At 48.2% G+C, this 18984-nt stretch overlaps 1 protein-coding gene and 1 non-coding gene across 2 annotated transcripts; one reads left to right on the plus strand and one right to left on the minus strand.

The window, feature by feature from the left end:
- Positions 1-772: 772 nt before the first annotated feature.
- LOC133368423 (interleukin-1 beta-like) lies at positions 773-18984 on the minus strand. Its single transcript, XM_061592647.1, has 7 exons — positions 18842-18984; positions 18337-18385; positions 14855-14900; positions 10919-11102; positions 9675-9857; positions 3566-3705; positions 773-2967 (listed from the first exon to the last, which is right to left on the minus strand). The coding sequence occupies exons 2-7, from the start codon at positions 18375-18377 to the stop codon at positions 2752-2754; spliced, it is 810 nt and encodes a 269-aa protein (XP_061448631.1). The 5' UTR covers positions 18378-18385; positions 18842-18984; the 3' UTR covers positions 773-2751.
- Positions 12743-12814, plus strand: TRNAA-GGC (transfer RNA alanine (anticodon GGC)). Its single transcript has one exon. It is a non-coding gene; the product is annotated as a tRNA-Ala (tRNA).

Genomic DNA, 18984 nt, shown 5'->3' on the forward strand with positions numbered 1-18984 from the left:
TTATCTTATCAGTAGAAGTAGACCAAGCAGGAACCATCAAGCACCACGAGCCGTTTCGGACAAGGACATGGGCAGCTGCCGGTTGGCCTATGCAGCCCAGCGCTGCCTACTCTGACCGGCAGCGGGTCTCCAAGGTTCCAGGCACCCCGTCGCAGCTGCTGGGTGCTGAGCCTGGGCTTTCAGCACGCAGGGCCGGGGCTCTGCCACTAAGCCTCTTAAGACCGTAGCGGCAGCCCCAAGGGTTGGCCCTGCAGGGCTCAGCGTCCTGCCTGCTGCAGCAGAGGTACGTACATGTGGCCTCCCTCCACAGCTGCCTTGCACCACACCAAGGAACCTGCCAGGCCACATCATGTCTCCCTCTCAACCTCTCTGGGTGCTTCTTTCAGCGCTCTTCATGCATGCAAGATTTTTGCAGTGCCCACATGACATAACTGGCATCACAATGACAGTCCATATTTTTTCTTCCCTTTCCCAGGAAAATCTGATCAGGTTTTTTAAAAATTACTGCAATATTGCAACATCTTATTTGTAACATTAAGCCCCCATCTGGAAGCCACTTCCATCTCTGCACCTTTTCTTGTGAGTTATCTAAAAATCCAGGAAGAGTACGTGGAGCCACAGTCAGTTATTAGAGTTAATGAGAAGTGAATGGTGAGGCAGCAAACAGACATTAAAAAATAGCTTTTATTAAATAAGTACTTAATATAGCAAAATGTTTAAGTAATAATAAATAAATAAATAAATGTTAACATTTTAACATAAAATGTGGACAACTTATCTTTAACACTTACTGGAATTGTAAAAAATTAGTAATACATTGGTTTCTTAAAAACAAAATGGTTCAAAATAGCTGAATGTTATACAGACATATAATGCACACACTCATGATCTCTAAAAGCTGGCTCTCTTGTCAAACATACAGAGTTAGAACCAAGTAAGTCCCACTGAGTTGACTGGATTAGCCTATTAGTCTTCATGCAAGTAATCTGGTTTAGTGTCTTTAAGTGTGCAGATATACAAAAATCCTTAGTTTCACATCTGCCCCACTCAGCACCTATGAGAGCTGCTGGGTGATGTAGCAAGTGCATTGTCTGAGGCCTGGGTTCAAATCTCTGCTTAGACATGAAGCTCCTTGGTCAGACTCATTCTCTTTCATTCTCAGCCTAACCTATCTCACAGTTAGAATAAACTGGAGGGGGGGACCCTATTCCTTGGGGAAAAGGCAGAAAGCAAACAGGAATTATGTAATGCAAAAGACACAGAGGCTGCCTGACCAGAGATTTCTGGTTTCCTGAATACTAAAAAGCAAAGGTGGGTAGCAGGGTCCAGCCAGTGGGCTGAATCCTGGTATCCTCCACTCCCGGTGGGCCACTTTGACAGGTGGGTAGGGCTTCAAAGGTAAGAACTATATGTTCACCTGATTCTCATTTTCATCCTTTACAGTCACAACCTGAATACAAGCTATCTGTTCAAGCTGCAGCTGAACCCAAGCTATGTTCAAGCCAAGGCTGCAAAAGAAAAATGTTCCTTTGCCTCCCTTTCTTGCAAAGGAAGAACTTTGAACTTTCTAGTGTCTGATATCAGGGCCCAGTTTACCCAAAACAACCTGGTGGCATTAATTAGGCCTGTGGCCTGGAGGTTCCCCACCACTTTGAGAAAGGCTCTTTTGTTAACTTCAAGCAGAACAGTTTAAGTGCTATAGCAACCAAACAGAAAATTGGAAACTTTATTAAATTAACCTGTTTCCTGGATGATTTCAGACAATCTCCCCATATGTAACAAATGTAACTTAATAATACAATCAACTAGCAACACATAATGCATTTATATTATGCAAAGAAATTAATATAGCCTTGTTAGTCTGTTGCAGCAAAAACAAAGAAACTTTGTTTTTCATGTAATCATTTCACTAATCCTTTCAACTGTGTAGGTCAGCCTCTCCATACTGCAGATTTGGAAGGGTTCTGTGTAGCTCAAAAGGTTTGGGATTCGCTTAAGAATAAAAAGGAACCACTAATTTGATTCTGAATTGGTTCCAATCCTAATTACCACTTACAACTCCTCCACAGAAGCTGAATATTGAAATAAATGTACCTTGATCCTTCTCTGCATTAGAAAGTGGTAAATATCACATCCAGGATCTCAGTAAGGGCTCAGCCCGAAGCTGTGCTGTGCATGTGTGTGTTTTATTGGAAGTATAGTGAGTTGTATTCAACTAAGTTCTACTCAGAGTAAACTCACTAAAATTCACCTGTTACCCGTCATGTCTATTAACTTCAGTGGGCCTATTCTGAGTAGGACTAGCATGAAATACCACCCAGTGCATCTGAGCATGTGCAGAATACCTCCCTTCCGCCAGTAAGTAATCAGAGCCTGCCTGAGACTGACAGACTGGGCAGCTTGACTGATCTGTGGAGGAATCAGAGTATCTTTTGATGACTACACATGCCAAGATTTCTACTGATTTCTGTAGAGAAGCAGTAAAATTAAATGCTGGTGCCTGTTCAAAAGCAGAGAAGAACCCAGTGCAAGAGCAACTGCCATCTTGGCTGGAGATTTTCAGAAGATCTTCTATAGCAGAAAAGTGTTTCTGCGTAACTTACTATATGTAACATGTATAACATGTGAGTAAAGGAATTGTACAAGGCATGGTGCTTTTGTGCTTGGTCCTGGGAACTTTGGACACCTAAAATATAATAAATAAATAAATAAATAAATAAGTCCACTGTGGATGTAACCACTAACTGCTGTTTAGGGATATTCAAATAAATAAAAGTCAGTGTAGAATTGTTCTCCAGTGTGGTTGTGCATCCTAACAAGATCACGAGCAAGCTTGGAAGTGGCAACATACCAGCCAGGGTGGGCAACAGACTCGAAAGTGGCGCTTGTGTTGTTGCTGCTGTTCTGGTAATAAAAGAGAAACTTCATGTCCTTTCCAGAGATTTGCTCCAAGGGCTTCTCTGGTTCCTAGAGGAAAGGGGGAAAGGGTCATGTGTGATGTGTTGAATTCCCCACTGAAGCACACAGCCTAATTCTTTCCTTGGGAACATCAAAAGACCATTAAAGTAACATGCACTTATACAGCCACAAGAATGGCTGTATACCATAGCCAGTATGGATGTTTCACTTTCTGCCATGTTAAATTGAAAATACCCTCCATGCCATTTTGCTGCTTCCCATAACGTCATTTCAAAACAAAATCTTACAAAACCTATAGTCCTGAACTCAGAAATGCTTGTTTCACAATCCCCTAAGTTTTCATGGTGATACACAAAACGCTCAGAGAGAACCCACAGTTCAAAGTCTAAAATGAGAGTAAAATAATCCAGACCCCTGTTGGGGCAGCAAGGAATCAGCAGGACTCTTAGACTTCTCCCCCATCTTCTCTCAGGGACCCAAATTTGGTATGGAAGGTGCCTGTGACAGACAGCAATATAGTCTAGTGGTCACCACCCAGGATCCAAGACGTGACCAGAGTTCCTGGTTCTGCTGCTATGAAGGCCAGGCTTGGACTGGCTCTGTTCCCTTCAGTGGGGTACACCTCCCCCCTTCCAGGGGAGCTCACCTGCAGCTGCAGCCGGCATCTTTCTCCATCCTTGAGGCAGCTCAGGTACAACTCGCTGCCTACAATGTCTACAGCGACAGGCCGTCCTCGCCTGACATCACTGCCCAGTGGTGAGTGATAGATGTGCAGATCCAGCATCGCTAGGAGGAGACAAAAGGGCAAATCCAGCCTCAGGGATGCTGAACAACTGTGGGACATTTCCATTCAGATGAGCTCAAGGCCCAGGCCCTCCTAGGGGACAGGTGACATACGCCAACAGGTTTCAGAAGGCCCTTGTCCCTTGGCTTCCCTCTCCCCTCTTGGCCCACATTTTTAAAGTAAAATAAATCTTGACCAACGTGGCAAAAAACAACCACCCACCAGTTGTCAAAGGAAAACAATACAAAATTTTGGACTTTTGAAATGATCAGTAGAGCCCCCATGATCTGTCCTGGGCCCCCAAACCAGTCCTCCCCCATCAGGCCGCCCTGACATGGGGCCACCTGCTCTGCTCTGCCTTGCCCCAAATTAGTTATTTGGGGGGGGGGAGGCTAATGTTTAATCAGTATTTTTTTAAAAAAACACACCTCATGAACCACATGGCCAGGAAGGAGGCATCTGCTCCCCCCCCGATCTGAGAGTGGGGGTGTGTGTCAGTTCTGCAGGGCGCTCCTTCACAAGTGCCTTCCCACAATGTCCAAAGCCCAATGTCTGCAAAAGAGGCAGAGTCCCCCAGGGAATCCTTGTGGGTGGTGACACTGCACACGAAAAGTAATTTAGTACTGGGGACATTCTATTGTCCTCCTGATCAAAATGTTCAGGGAGATCTTGAGATGAAAAATTAAATCAAGGAAGCATCCAAACTAGGATATGTTGTAGTAATGTGTGACTTCAACTACCCTGACATAGCCTGGTTATGCACTCACAACAAAGAGGTAAAATTTCTAGGCACCCTAAATGCATGTGCCCTAGAACAGGTGCTCATGGAACCTACCAGAGACACAGTGACCCTGGACTTAATCTTAAGTGGCACCCGGGACCTGGTGCGAGATGTGTTGTCGAACTTATTGGGAACAATGGCCATAGTGCTATTAAAATAAACGTGCATGTAAATGGCCAATTGCCAAGAAAATTCAACATGGTCACATTTGACTTCAAAAGAGAAAACTTCCCCAAAATGAAGGGACTAGTAAAAAAAGTTGAAAGACAGTGTCCAGAGGTCAAATCATTCCAAAATGCTTGGGAGTTGTTTAAATCACACCATTAGAAGCTCAACTGGAATGTATCAGATCAGGAAAGGTGTCACCAGGGTCAAGAGGATGCGAGCATGGTTAATGAGCAGAGACAAAGAAGGTATTACAGGCAAGAAGTCTTCCTTCAAAAAATGAAAGTCTTTTCCAAATGAGGAGAATAAAAAGGAACACAAACTCTGGCAAAATAAATACATGAAGACAAAAAGGGATGCTAAAAAAGAATTTGAGGAGCACATTGCTAAAAACATACAAATCAGCAACAGAAAATTATTTAAATACTTTCAGAGCAGGAGACCATCTAAGGAGGTGGTTAGACCCTTGGATGATGAGGGAGTCAAAGGTATTCTAAAGCTGGATAAGGAGATTACAGAGAAGCTAAATGAATTCTTTGCATCTTCACAGTGGAGGATATAGGGCAAATCCCTGTGCCTGAAATAAGTTTTGCAGGAAGGGAGTCTGAGGACCTGAGGCAAATAGCAGTGTCGAGAGATTATTGCCGATTATTGCAGCACAGAAGGCCTGACTATTAACTATGATAAATCAAAATTTTTAGTCTTTTCTAGTAAAAGGACAAAGTACCGTTGGCGGATAAATGAGCACCTAATTGAACAAGTAGCCTCTTTTAGATACTTAGGGATGACATTCCATTCATCGGATCTCAAGTAAGGACTGTCACTGCCAATGCGCAGAGAAGTGCGAAGGCGCTCCTTTCCTTTTATTTCAATAAAGGGGGCCAATGTGTTCCAGCAGCTATCCGCATTTTTGTCACAAAAGTTCTCTCTCAGCTATTGTATGGTGCTCAGGTTTATGCCTATGAAAATTTTTCCCCTCTGGAAATAATTCAAACTAAATTTGTACAATATTATACTTGCCATCCCAAGTTGTGTCCCTAACTGCATCTTACGTTTAGAAGTGGGGCTTCCCCTAATAGAATCTCGTATTTGGATGGCTAGAATCAAACTATGGTTAAAAATGATATTTGCGCCCGTGGGTTTGGCACCTTGTACCCTGTCCGACGCTTTCCAGTCTAAATGGAAAGTGTCGATAAACAGCAAATTACTAAGCTTAGGGTTCTCCATCCCTATGATCTTAAACATGGGCTATGCAAAAGCAAAAGAACACGTCCTTCAACGAATCCTGGATATTGATTTCCAGAACCTTATGTCGATGACAATGAAAGCCAGATGTAATGCAAGGCCATATTTACTTGCCCATTATTTAACATATTTGACTATTCCCAAATTCAGAATAGCTTTCACGCCAGGTTTAATACTCTTCCCTTGGCTCTACTGGAGGGTAGATATAAAAAAACTCCGTATGGTGAGAGGCTGTGTCCATGTGGTGATGGGTCAATTGAATCGGTGGCACATGTGTTACTATTTTGCTCACTCTACCGTGATCTTCGAACAGGGTTAATTATTCCAATCTTTAAAAACATCCCCGGTAGAAATGATTTTTTTATGTCAATTATCTTTTATCTGATCAAACCCACAGATATCAGCAAAGGTTGCGAGCTTCTGTGCAGCTGCGATGCACTGCAGAAGAACTCTGTTAAACTAACAGTTAATCTAAAGTTGAGGAACTGATTTTAAATGTGATCGTAAGCTAAGTGGGATGAGTTGTATTGAACTATCTTTGTTTTTATCTTGCCCATCTTTATGCTGGGCTACGGCTATAATAATAATAATAGTTAATCTTGGATGGACCATTGATTTCTTAATTTTAATACTAGTAGTACCATATTACCTTAGGCTGCAGCCCTTGCTTTTCTCCTCTGTATAATATTGGTATGTTTTACTCTTTTACTGTTCTTATATTTTACACTGCTGGTCATTGACCGTAATAAATGAAATGAGAAATGAGATGAAGTTCTGGCTTAATAGACAAAATAAAAACTGACAAATCAACCTGTCCAGATGGAGGACTGGAAAATGGCCAACGTAACACCAATTTTTAAAAATGAATCAAGGGGGGGGGAAATCCCAGAAAATACAGTCCAGTTAGCTTAACGTCTGTCCCGGGAAAATGGGTAGAAAGTATTGTTAAAGATAAAACAATCAAGCATACAGAAGACAAGCCTTGCTGAAGCAGAGTCAGGATGGCTTCTGCAAGGGTAAGACTTGCCTCACCAACTCATTGGAGTTCTTTTAGAGCGTCAACTAGCATATAGATAGAGGCGATCCAGTTGACATAGTGTACTGGGACTTTCAAAAAGCTTTTGACAGGGTTCCGTCACCAAAAGACTCCTGAGGAAGCTTATCAGTCATGGAATACTGCTCTCAGCAATACTACATGCGAGAAGGATCCTGATATTGTTGTTGATCACAAACTGAATATGAGCCAACAGTGTGATGTGGCTGCAAAAAAGGCAAATGCTATTTTAGGCTGCATTAACAGAACTATAGTTTCCAAATCATGTATAGTATTGGTTCTCCTCTACTTGGCACTGGTTAGGCCTCCTCTTGAGTACTGAGTCCAGTTCTGGCCACTGCACTTTAAGAAGGATACAGACAAACTGGAACAGGTTCAGAGGAGGAGGATCAGGGGACTGGAAACAAAGCCCTATGAGGAGAGACTGAAGGAACTGGGTATGTTTAGCCTGGAGAAGAGATGACAGAGGGGAGGTATGATAGCACTCTTCAAGTACATGAAAGGTTGTCACACGGAGGAGGGCCGGGATCTCTTCTCCATCGTCCCAGAGTGCAGGATGAGGAATAATGGGCTCAAGTTGCAGGAAGCCAGTTTTCGACTGAACATCAGGAAAAACTTCCTAACTGTTAGAGCCATACGACAATGGAACTGATTACCTAGAGAGGTGGTGGGCTCTCCGACACTGGAGGCATTCAAGAGGCAGCTGGACAGCCATCTGTCAGGAATACTTTGATTTGGATTCCTGCATTGAGCAGGGGGTTGGACTCGATGGCCTTATAGGCCCCTTCCAACTTTACTATTCTATGATACTATGAATAAGAGGAGAGGTCCCCTTGTGGATCAAGAACTGTTTAAGCAGGAGGAAGCAGAGAGCAGGAATAAATGGACAGTTCTCCCAATGGAGGGATGTAGAAAGTGGAGTCCCTCAAGGATCAGTATTGGGACCTGGGCTTTTTAACTTGTTCATAACCAGTCTAGAGTTAGGGGAGAGCAGTAAGATGGCCAGGTTTCCTGATGATACTAAATTGTTCAAGGTTGTTTATACAAAAAGAAATTGTGAAGAGCTCCAAAAGGACCTTTCCAAACTGAGTGAATGTGCAGTAAAATGACAAATGCAGTTTAATGTGAGCAAGTGTAAAGTGATGCATGTCGAGACAAAAAAATCTTAATTTCGCATATACACTCATAGGGTCTGAACAAGCCCTTGGGATCGTAGTGGATAGTTTAATAGTTTGATGAAGATGTCGATCCAATGTGTGCCAGCAGTGACAAAGGCAAATTCCATGCTAGGAATCCTTAGGAAAAAGGATATTGCAGAGCTGGAGGAAACTGGCAGCCAAGATGATCAAGGGCACGAGCAACTCCTGCATGTGGAAAGGTCGCAGGGGGAGGCGTAGCTCAAGGCAGAGCGTCTGCCTTGCAGGCAGAAGGTCCCAGGGTCAACCCCTGGCGTCCCCAAGTAGGGGTGAGAGGCTCCTGTCTAAGACCCGGGAGAGCTGCTGCTGCCGTCAGTGTAGGGGATGCTGAGCTAGATAGACCAACCATCTGACTCGGCCTAAGGCGGCTTCCTCTGTCCCCATTGGGGGCTTTTTCGTTCAGAGAAAAGGCGGGTCAGAGGCAACATGATAGAGGTGCATAAAATGATGCATGGCACAGAGAATGTGAGTAGAGGCAAGTTTTTCTCCCTCTCTCATAACACTAGAACGCCTGGACATCCAATGAAGCTGAATGATGGAAGATTCAGGACAGACAACAGGAAGTTCTTCACGCAGCGCAGAGTTAAGCTGTGGAACTTGCTCCCAGAGGAAGCAGGGATGGCCAGTGATGGGGGGCTTTAAAAGAGGGTTAGACAAATTCATGGAGGATAACAGTGTCAAAGGCCAATAGCCACAATGGCTGTACTCTGTCTTGATGGCTGGAGGCAGCGTGCTTCTGAGCGCTAGTTGCTGGAAACCATGGGGGGGGGGAGGGAGGGATTCCTCTTGTGCCGAGGTCCTGCCTGCTTATGGGCTTCCCATGATGGGCATCTGGTTGCCTCCTGTGAGGACAGGATGTGGGACTAGATGGGCCACTGGCTGATCTGCTACAGCCAGGCTCTTCTGATGTCCTTCTGTTCCCTGTGATAAGCTGCATCCCTGGACCCTGCAGGGTTGATGTCCCCACTCAAGCACTTTGATCCTGTGTGGGGCTGCTTCATAAGTGGCTTCCCTGCAGAGGAGCTGCTTTCAAAGCAGCATTGCTGCACCCACTTGTCCAAAACAGTTGTCAATGCCTGGGAGTCCCTGATGTCAGGCAAACCCACCCTAGGAAGGAAGCTCCTTGGTTGCTAGGACACAAGGAAGGCAAACTACAGTGTTTCCAAGGACTACAAGAAAATATCACAGGAGTCGGAAAGTGCACTAAAGGGGCGGAGAAAACAGAAGCTCTTTAGGACCCAGGGATTCCTACTGCCTGGTGTCCAACCAACTCACTTATCTACTGCAGCTCTGGCCTCTCACATTGGCCAGGCGGCTCATTGCACAGGAATGCCTTAGGAGGGTGCCTGCACCTTTTGCTTTCTTTCTAGGAGGGCTAGAGACTTTTTTTGAATGAAAACGCAGAGTCTGGGGCCCCTTCTGGGGGGCCATGGTGCCCATGGACGCCATGTTGGCACTCCTGGTATAGACGTTGTTCTCAGCCAACTATGAAAAACAACAGAAAGGACACTTTTCTCATTCATGCCTCACCTGGCTTGTAACTGGCAGGTAAGTGTACTGCAAGCAGCTGGGCCTGCCCCTGATGCCGGTCCAGGTAAAAACTCTTATTGTCCGGGTCTTGAATGCATCTGTATCTTTGTGGAACTCCCACATTGGTGTACACAGACGCTATCCCCGCAGACACACGGCCAGCCTCAGCAAAAGAAGCAAGATCTGCACATGGAGAGGGAATGAGGATCAGTACTAGGTCAGTAAGACGTGGCAGCTGCTTGTTTACCCCTCACCCCCTCCAGACCAGTTCTGTCCCCCCACCTCCTCCTGGTGGAAACAATAAGTGCAACAGGAACAATTCCTACAACCGTGATCAGCACCACCATCTTATTATTATTCCATCTTCATTCTGCCCTTCCTCCAAGATCTCAGGTTAGTACACCTGGCTCTCTGCCAGTCCACATTATCCTCACAACAGCCCTGTGAGGTGGGCTAGGCTGAGAAAGAGAGATTGGGCTAATGTCACCCAATGTGCCTCATGGCCAAGTGGGGACTTGGACCCGGGTCTCTCTGGTCCTCTTAGTCTGACAATCTAACCACTACACTGGCTTTCACGAGATACTACTACCGGCATTAGAAAAAACAAACAAATCCATGTTAAGAACCTCAGTGATGTGAAGACAGCGGGGTTTTTGAAAGGGTTGAGAGTGGATGGCTGCAGCCCCAAGCAAATCCTTCCCCTGGCTGAGAGTCCGGAGGCATCTGTGGCTTTGCCATGTGCTGTGGAGCAGCCGCTGCACTCACTCTGGTTCCCCCCACCTCTGGCCGCCTTCTTTTTTTCCATGAGCAGCTGGACAAGTCCTTCTGCGCTCCATAAAGGGCCCAAGGCCGTCTCCATCAGCAGCCCCGGTGGCAGCCACTGGCTCTCCTTTCAGGCTCCCTGACGTCAGGTCAGGCAAAGGACCTGAGCGGCCATCTGGTCCACCTCCCCACTGACTGGCTGTGGCAGTGACCACAGGCAGCACTGCTGAGGCACAGCTGATGGCTGCGGACCTTCTTTCGCCTCCTGTGTGCTGAGCCCCGGTGGGTTGTGGAGCACCCTTCCTGCTGCTGCTCTTTCCAGTTCAGAGTATGATGGCTGTCATCAGGGCACCTCGAGGAGCAGGGAGGGGCAGCACACTCTCAGCTGCAGCCCTGCCATGGTAAGCCGCCCTTGGGGACCCTTCCCCACCCAGACGGAGACTGCAGGGCCACAAACGTGCTGCGCCGAGGATGCTCAGTACCTTCCACCAAGTTGCTGTTCAGCATCTTGCTCAGATCAGCATCCGCGAATGGCCTGCCGCGGCCCGGGTGCCTCCTCTGTCTTCGTAGCTCCATGCTTGGCTTGAGGGAAGCGGCATGCTCTGGGCTGACACTCTTTAGCATGGAAAGGTTATCAGGACGATGGGCAGAGTCATAGAAGGAGACCTATAGGAGGAATCAGTCATGTCAGTCATCTGTGAAGTCAGAAGCAACAAGCACCCGGGGAGCCCGCTTGCATTCGGCTGAGCTGACTCCAGGGAGCAGCCACCAGACGGCACCCTTCCCTGCCCTGGCTCTTGGGTATTCCTATGAAGCCTGCCCCCCCCACTGCCTGCCCCCTACTGCCTTTGCCCTTCTCCTCCGCCTCTTCCTGCTCCTGCTGCTGCACCTGCCATGCATTTGGCTCTCTGGCTTTCAGGGGAAGGAAGTGCAAGGGAAGCCGGTGGTGTGCTGACAGGGTGATAACCAGGCTCAGACTCAGGCCCTCTTCCTGCCCGCAGGCTGGATCCTGGCTATTGCTCCCCTGCTATGACTAGAATCTAGATATTCCTAAAGGGCTCCCATGCTAGGCATTTCTCTGGAACTGTCGTGCTTGAGCCTCTCATTTTTCATGGGGCATCTACATGACATTTTAATCAAATCATTCCCCTCCTGTTTTCTCCATGGCCAGTTTTTAGATTGCAGAAAATCCAACTTTTTTTTTTTTTTTGCAAACACTGGAACAGCAGCACAACACGACAGCTATGGAGCCACCTTCTTGATGTATTTAAAAACATCAGAAGAGCCCTGTGGCTGGATCAGGCCAAAGGGGGCCCATCTAGTCCAGCATCCGGGTTTCACAGTGGCCCACCAGATGTAGGCAGGATCTGAGCACGAGAGCCGCACTCTCCCCGCCTGAGGTTTCCAGCGACTGGTATTCAGAAACACCCTGCGTCCAACTCTGAGCATCCCACAACCTTCGGTCCAAAAGGCACCCAGTGCGGGTTATGTGCAATTACGTGCAATCTGTCTTTGCCCCAGAAGCTTACAATCTAAAAGGTGCAACTCAAAGTAAAAAAAATAAGGAAGAGGAAAAGAGCAAACTCAGTCACCAGTCTTTAAAGCTAAGGATTCTCCCCATGATGGCTACTAGGATGTACCACCACTGCTGGAGGGAATTCTGTCCCTCAATGCTGGTTGCTGGAATCCGCTGGAGGGAAGAGCCCTCAGGTCCTGCCTGCAGGCTTCCCTTTGGGGCCTTTGGGTGGGCACTGTGAGAAAAGGATGCTGGACTAGATGGACACTCACACACACGGCCTTTTCAGCAGATTGATTTTGACGTGTGCGGTTATGTGGGAGGTGGGGTTGAGGTCCAGCCACCATACCTGACTGCAGCATACCTGAGCACACCTTTAACATTTTGTTTCCAGTTGCAGCCATTGCAAGGTATGTGTCTGTGGTGTTTTTTTAAAAAAAATCTTAGGGCTGTCAAAGAGTGTGTATCTTGGCAGCAGAAGCCTCCATGGTTGGTGAAGGGGGGAAATTCTGGGGGCAGAGTCATGGGGCCTGGGAGCAGGGAGGAGTGGGCCTTGTCTCCTGTGAGAATGGCCTCACGAACAAGTCACGGGGGGGGGAGCAGTGATTTCAGTGCTGGGAACTACTGAGTGCAGGACTTGGGATCTGACAGGGGCCAGTGGGCAGATACTGCTGCGAACCAGAGCAAGGCTGACAAGGTTTGGTTCCCAGAATCCAGCAACCACCACCAAGCGGCTCCAGAGCAGGATACTTCTCTTGGTGCCTCCGTATGCTGGTTTTATTGGGGAAGGGCCACGGTGGCTCAGGGGAAGAGCATCCGCCTGGCATGCGGAAGGCCCCAGGTTCAATCCCTGAGAGCGGCATCTCCAGGGAGGGCTGGGAGAGACTCCTGCCTAAAATCCTAGACAGCGGCTGCCAGTCAGTGTAGACAGTACTGAGCGAGATGAGCTAATGGTCTCTTCAGTATATGCACAGCTCCCTCAGCCGCTGTTCTGGCCAGTGTGGCCTCCCTTGAAGCCTCCCTGGCCAAAGTGTCAAGAAATTAAGTTACCTTTGCGGCGCCTACTGAAGACCTTTTAAGATGAGACCTATCCCAGTCTGCATCTGTGTTGGAATTGCTTTTTAAGGTGTTCTTAAACCTTTTAAAAAATGTTTTTAATCTTAGAAGATGTTTTGAAAGCTTTTTTAAGAAACGTTTTTAAATATGTTTTTGTTTTAATGTGGTCTGAAGTTTGTTTTTATGATGTTTTCAAGTTTTTAGTGCTTTTGTTTGCCGCCCTGGGCTCCTGCCGGGAGGAAGGGCGGAATACAAATCAAATAAATAAATAAATAAAGGCTACTCCCAAACTAAGCTTTGCTGGGTCAAAGCAAAACACTTTGCAGTCTGGCTGTGACAAGGCTCCTGGCAGGAGGGCTGCAGGCTAATCAGCACTTTGGTCTAGAACAGAAACTTCAGGGAGCTGTTCCAGCCCTTGGCGTTGTGTCACTCACTACAAGGGGCCCTCACATCACCCTGTGACTGAGCTATACACGCCCTTATGCTCTGCCCTGATGTCCAGCTCCTCAGGCAGACCTACGGCACAGTTTGTGAAGCCTCAGGGAATCAGCAAAACCAAAACCGCAAGGGTGCTGGTGAGACTGTTAGGGCTATCAAAGGGGGTGTACCTTGGCCACAGAAGCCTCCATGGTTGGTGCATGGGGCTGGTGGGCGGGTCACAAGCGGTGGAAGGCTGCGCTAGGGATGTGCATTCAGAGGTGTGCCCTGTGAGGTTATCAGGGGGGCTCTGAAAAGGCAAGGTGGCCCCCTTTGCTTCCTAGTATTGCATTTCCCACTTTCTGCCTCCCTGCACCCCAGTTGCTAGTCACTTAAAGGACTCCAGGCACAAAAATGTATAAAATGTGCAAAATTTAAATTGTTTTTTTTTTAATTTTTAAATCGTGTTTTTAAATTGTTTTTTGTGTTTTAAAATTTGTATATTTGTTTTTATTGTTTTTAATTGCTGTAAACCGCCCAGAGAGCTTTGGCTATGGGCCGGTATAAAAATGTAATAAATAAATAAATAAATACATCAATAAATATGCTACTGTATATCTATCGATGCCTCTGGGAAAGTAAAATGGTGGGCAGCTGGAGTTGCCCCAGGGCTGCACCGATCCACTCTGTCGGCAACGTTTGGGGAAAGGGCAGGGGATCTGGGCCTGGCAGAAAAATCTCAGAGCTGCTCTCTCTCCCCCCTCACACCCTGCCCCCAACAATGCCCTTGGGCAAATCTATGGAACTGTGTTTAAGAGTCTTATCAATAATGTTCATTGTGCCCCAATATTTTTCTCTGTGTGGAAGGGCAACTTCCTGTGTGAAGCACCCCCCCCCGCCTTGCCCCCCCCAGGGCACTTGCAGCAGCTCCGACAGCCCTGCAGGCGGCCCCATCCTCAAGACGCAGTTGGGGACAATGCAACATGGCTCACCTTGTCGGGAGTCTTGGGAGGCAACTCCGCTTGGTGCGTCTGCAAGGGGATCCAGGAGACAGAGAGGGGGACCTCACTGCTTCCTATACTGTCTTGCTGACCTGACCTGGGGCTGACCTTCCTCCAGGTGTGAACTGGCTCTCTTGTTATTGTTTCCTCCTCCTCCTTTGGAGAGGAGGCAGCTTCCCTTGGTCCCTCTGCCCAGCAGCAGAGATCAAGGCCAAGCCTGGCTTTTGCATCTCCAGCTTAGTTAGACTCTTTTCTATCAAGTTATGCATTTCTTGAAATAAACCATTTTCCTAATCTAGAATCTCAGTGTGATTATAACCAGGGAAAAGGGGTGCTACTTCAGGTAAGATTCACACTCACACAGCTCAGCTACTGGTGCAGTTTTGCTGCTCTGCCAATACCCCCCCCCAATGCTTCAGGCGTCTTACCTCGTTCCTGCTGCGGAACTCAGTCACTTCCTCCTCCTCTTCCTCGCTATGGGTGAAAACAAAATGAGTTATGATGGTTCAGATTCAGAAGATCTCAGACCCTCAGTGACAGGAGTCCAGTGCACCCACCCCTCCCCCTGGACAACAGGTGACAATCCCACCCTGGCCGTAACAGGGCAGGGCGAGGGGGCAGGTTGCCCTGGGGTCTTGCTGCTGCACGCTGAGTGGGCAGATGCCAAAGAGGCTGCGGCACCCACTCCTCCAGTGGTCCTGCTGGGAGGGGAGTTCAGCCAGTGTATCAGGCGGGCCAGCAGCCACTGCCCTCTTCTGCCCAGTGAGGAAAGGTGCGGGGGCATGCCAGGCCCACTTTCCCATGCCTAAGACGGTTGAGTTTTTCCCTCAGGGGAAAGCAGCTTGGAGCACAGGAGCAGCAACGTGTCTGTGCGCCCGCTTCTCCTTGCTTGGCGCCCCTCGCAACTCTTTCCCCACTGGTTCTTGCGTAAGACTTTGGAACCCCAGAATGGGAGGTGAAGAGAGTTCCAGCTGAGGCCACTTGGAGCTGAAGAGGACGGCAGGGAAAGGGTTAAGCAAAGCCATCCTATTTGAAACTCTGACATGCAGTTACTTAGTTATTCTGTTTATTTATCCAGGACATGTCTACACTCCTTAATCATGCACATTTCTACTTCCATCCCTACAGCAGGCCAAAGACAGGCAGGCTCACAGCACGCTTCTGAATACCACCGGCATGCAGGAGGGGAGAGCGCTGCTCACTTGGGCTTCCCGTAATGATGCTGGACTGGATGGGCCCCCTTTGGGGGCTCTTCTGTTGATCTTCAGCTGGGAGGCAGCCGATGCCGAGATGGGCAGCTAAGTGGAGAGTGCAGGCATCGCCAAGGGAAGAGCAGAAAGAGAACCAGGGCCGGCCCTCCTGTTAGCAGAGGGAAGCAACTGCTGGGAGGCAGTGGGGGCTGTGCCTCACAAGACCCTGCTCAGGGTCAGCCCAGGGTATTGTGCTGCTGGAAGCAAAGAGTAAAGTGGGCTGCACACCCTCACCACAATCCCACAGGCAGAAACCAACTGGAGTGGCAGCTGAATTGTAAACACTGGTGGTGGGGCACTGGCCTCCACCTGGGGATAGCAAGCTAACAAGGGGGGGAGGTGCTCAGGGAGGCTGTGTCACATGCTCATCTCTGCCCTCCAGCATCTGCTGTCCAAGATGGCTGCCACCTCACTCTGCCTAATGGCAGGGCTGGTCATGCCCCCCATCGCTCTGTTGAAGGACAGAGCTATGTCGGCTGCCTGTTGCCCTCAGGTGGGATGCAGGACATTGCAAAATCATGGAGGATGGGTGAAGTGCCAGATGAATGGAGAAGGGCTAATGTCATCCCTGTCTTCAAAAAGGAGGAACTGGGAACTACAGACCAGTCAGCCTGACATCAATTCCTGGGAAAATTCTGGAGCAGACTAGAAAGGGGTCAATTTGGAAGCACTTTGAAAACAATACAGTGATTACTAGAAGCCAACATTGATTTATGAAGAACAAATCCCACCAAACCAATCATCTCATTTTTGATTGGGTAACCTCCCTGGTAGACTGTGGGAATGCTGTGGGCATAATATATCTCGACTTCAGCAAAGCTTTTGACAAAGTGCCGCATGATATTCTGATTAGCAAGCTAGCTAAATGTGAGCTGGTGGAACAACTATCAGGTCGATCCACAGTTGGCTGCAGAATCGTACTCAAAGAGTGCTTATCAATGGCTCCTTATAGCCAATAGTGTAATGGGGCTGCAAAAAAGGTGAAGCTGCATTTAACAGAAGTTTAGTTTCCAAATCATGTGAAGTACTCGTTCCCCTCTGTTGGGCACTGGTTAGGCCTCATCTTGAGTCCTGCGTCCAGTTCTGGCCACTGCACTTTAAGAAGGATGCAGACAAATTGGAACAAGTTCAGAGGAGGGCAACGAGAATGATCAGGGCACTGGAAACAAAGCCCTATGAGGAGAGACTGAAAGAACTGGGCATGTTTAGCCTGGAGAAGACTGAGGGGAAATATGATAGCACTTTTCAAGTACATGAAAGGTTGTCACACAGAGGAGGGCCAGGATCTCTTCTTGATCATCCCAGAATGCAGGATATGGAATAATGGGCTCAATTTACAGGAAGCCAGATTTTGACTGAACATCAGGAAAAATTTCCTAACTGTTAGAAGGTACAACAATGGAACCCATGACCTAGGGAGGTGGTGGGCTCTCCAACGTTGGAGGCATTCAAGAGGCAGCTAGACAGCCACCTGTTGGGTCTGCTTTAATTTGGATTCCTGCACTGAGCAGGGGTTGATGGCCTTATAGGCCCCTTCCAACTTAAGATTCTGTCCCATGGCCTGTATTGAGGTAAGACTCAGCTGCTGGTCCTTTTGGCTTCTGTACGTGGGATGGACTAGGGGCATCTGGTGCTTTGCTTCAGACAGGCAACTCCATTGGGTCAGTGTGATGTTAAGCATCTGTAAATATGGTAAGTGCAGGTCTATTAGGTGATGTATGGTAACTGACTGAGGGAGAAAGGGGGAGTACATGGGTGAGAAGCTGAAGTATGCTGGATGATGATTGGCTGAGTGGCTGGCTGGCTGAAGGTATAAATGGAGGTTTGTGAGTGATGGGGGGAGAAGTTGAGTTAGTTGGAGTGAGGTCGTTTGGTGAGGGTTGGTTGGCAGAGTTCTGAGGGAGGTTTGGATTATATTTGGCTGATATTTAGAAAGTATATAAATGAACAGAAACATAAAGAGTGACCATATATGAAACCATACGCTTGTGAAACTTTCCTAAAGCAATCTTGTTATTTCCTGTTGTTAGTAAATAAATACTTATTTGGTTTACCAAAGGTCTGATCCTTGGCTGGGGGAATATACAGACCAGAAGGGAGGGCAAGGTAATTACCAAGGCTGAACAGAAACAGTATCTAATGGTGGCAGTGGTGAAGGGAGATATTGTAACATCATCAAGTATCCAGAGCAATCCAGGATTGTAGGCTTTATAGACAAAGATACAAGGGGGTTGTGGACAGCAAGGGCACCCAGACACAAAGTAACAAGCCATAGGGAGACTGAGGAAAAGTCTCTGGGAGTATTGGTTACAGGAAGTGACTGGTGGTGCTGCCTAGCAGTGGGATCTAGTGAGATCTGTGCTAGAGCGGAGTGAGAAACCATATAAAGGACGGTCCTGACTGGTGATGTCCCTGGTGGTGCCTAGTGAAAGGCAGTAGCCACAAGCAGGTAGGAACCTGACAGGGAGAACCAGGGAAGGACGTCACAGTCAACCTTAAGCAGAGCCCTGCTGACCCATGCCAGTGCGTTCATGGCTAAGGGAGCCCCCATCATGTCCCTCCCCAGAAGAAACCTGCTGCTGTTGCCACCACCGCTGCATAAGTGCCCAGCAGGGATACGGAGGCCACACAAATGGGAAGGCGAGTGCGATGGAGGTTACCTGAAGCATCCCGGCAGCAGGACATCCGGGACTCTGGCCATTGCTGTGTCTGGAAAGGCAAAATCAAAACGGGTCAGGGCCCGCCCACCACAATCCTCCCTGGAAGGTCCACTGGCCATTTGGGGACAGGAGCGCCAGGGCTCAGAGCTGGCCCAAGTCATGTTGGTGCCGGAGGTAGCAAATCACCAGCACAGCCAGCAGCTGGGAAGCCGAGGCCAGCTGGATGTTGTGGCCATTGGCTTGGGAAGTGATCTCAGTGTCTCCAGCTGTGGGGAGAGAAACCTGTTTGGAGGCTCTTGCCATTGCCCCGGGGGACAGAGGAGGCGGTGGCTCAGGAGGTTGCCATAGCCCCATCCTCCTCCTCCTCCTCCTCTCCTCCTCCTCCTCCTCCTCCTCCTCCTCAGGAAAGCCCCCAAGTCCTCATCAGAGAGGAGAGATGACAGCAATGGGTAGAGCGGGAGGGAGGGAGGGAGGGAGGGAGGGAGGGAGGGGGGGATCTCCCTACCTGTGGCTTTCAATCGGGTTGCTCACTGCTTCTCTGGTTCTCACTGATTTTGGAAGCCTCCTCCCCAGATTTATAACAGAGAAGAGGAAGGTGGAGCTTCGGAGCCTGGAATTTCCATCTCTGCTTCACTTGTCTTGTTGGAG

Source organism: Rhineura floridana, chromosome 12, assembly GCF_030035675.1.
Source record: "Rhineura floridana isolate rRhiFlo1 chromosome 12, rRhiFlo1.hap2, whole genome shotgun sequence".
In the NCBI taxonomy this organism is placed as follows: Eukaryota; Metazoa; Chordata; class Lepidosauria; order Squamata; family Rhineuridae; genus Rhineura; species Rhineura floridana.

What these genes read in the sequence shown, in the direction of transcription:
- LOC133368423 (XM_061592647.1), bottom strand. Translation starts at nt 18,377, where the DNA reads ATGGCCAGAGTCCCGGATGTCCTGCTGCCGGGATGCTTCAG. An exon ending in CTGCTGCCGGGATGCTTCAG is followed by an intron (nt 14,901 to 18,336) that starts GTAACCTCCATC and finishes TTTCACCCATAG; the next exon opens with CGAGGAAGAGGAGGAGGAAG. An exon ending in ACCTGCCAGTTACAAGCCAG is followed by an intron (nt 3,706 to 9,674) that starts GTGAGGCATGAA and finishes GTCTCCTCCTAG; the next exon opens with CGATGCTGGATCTGCACATC.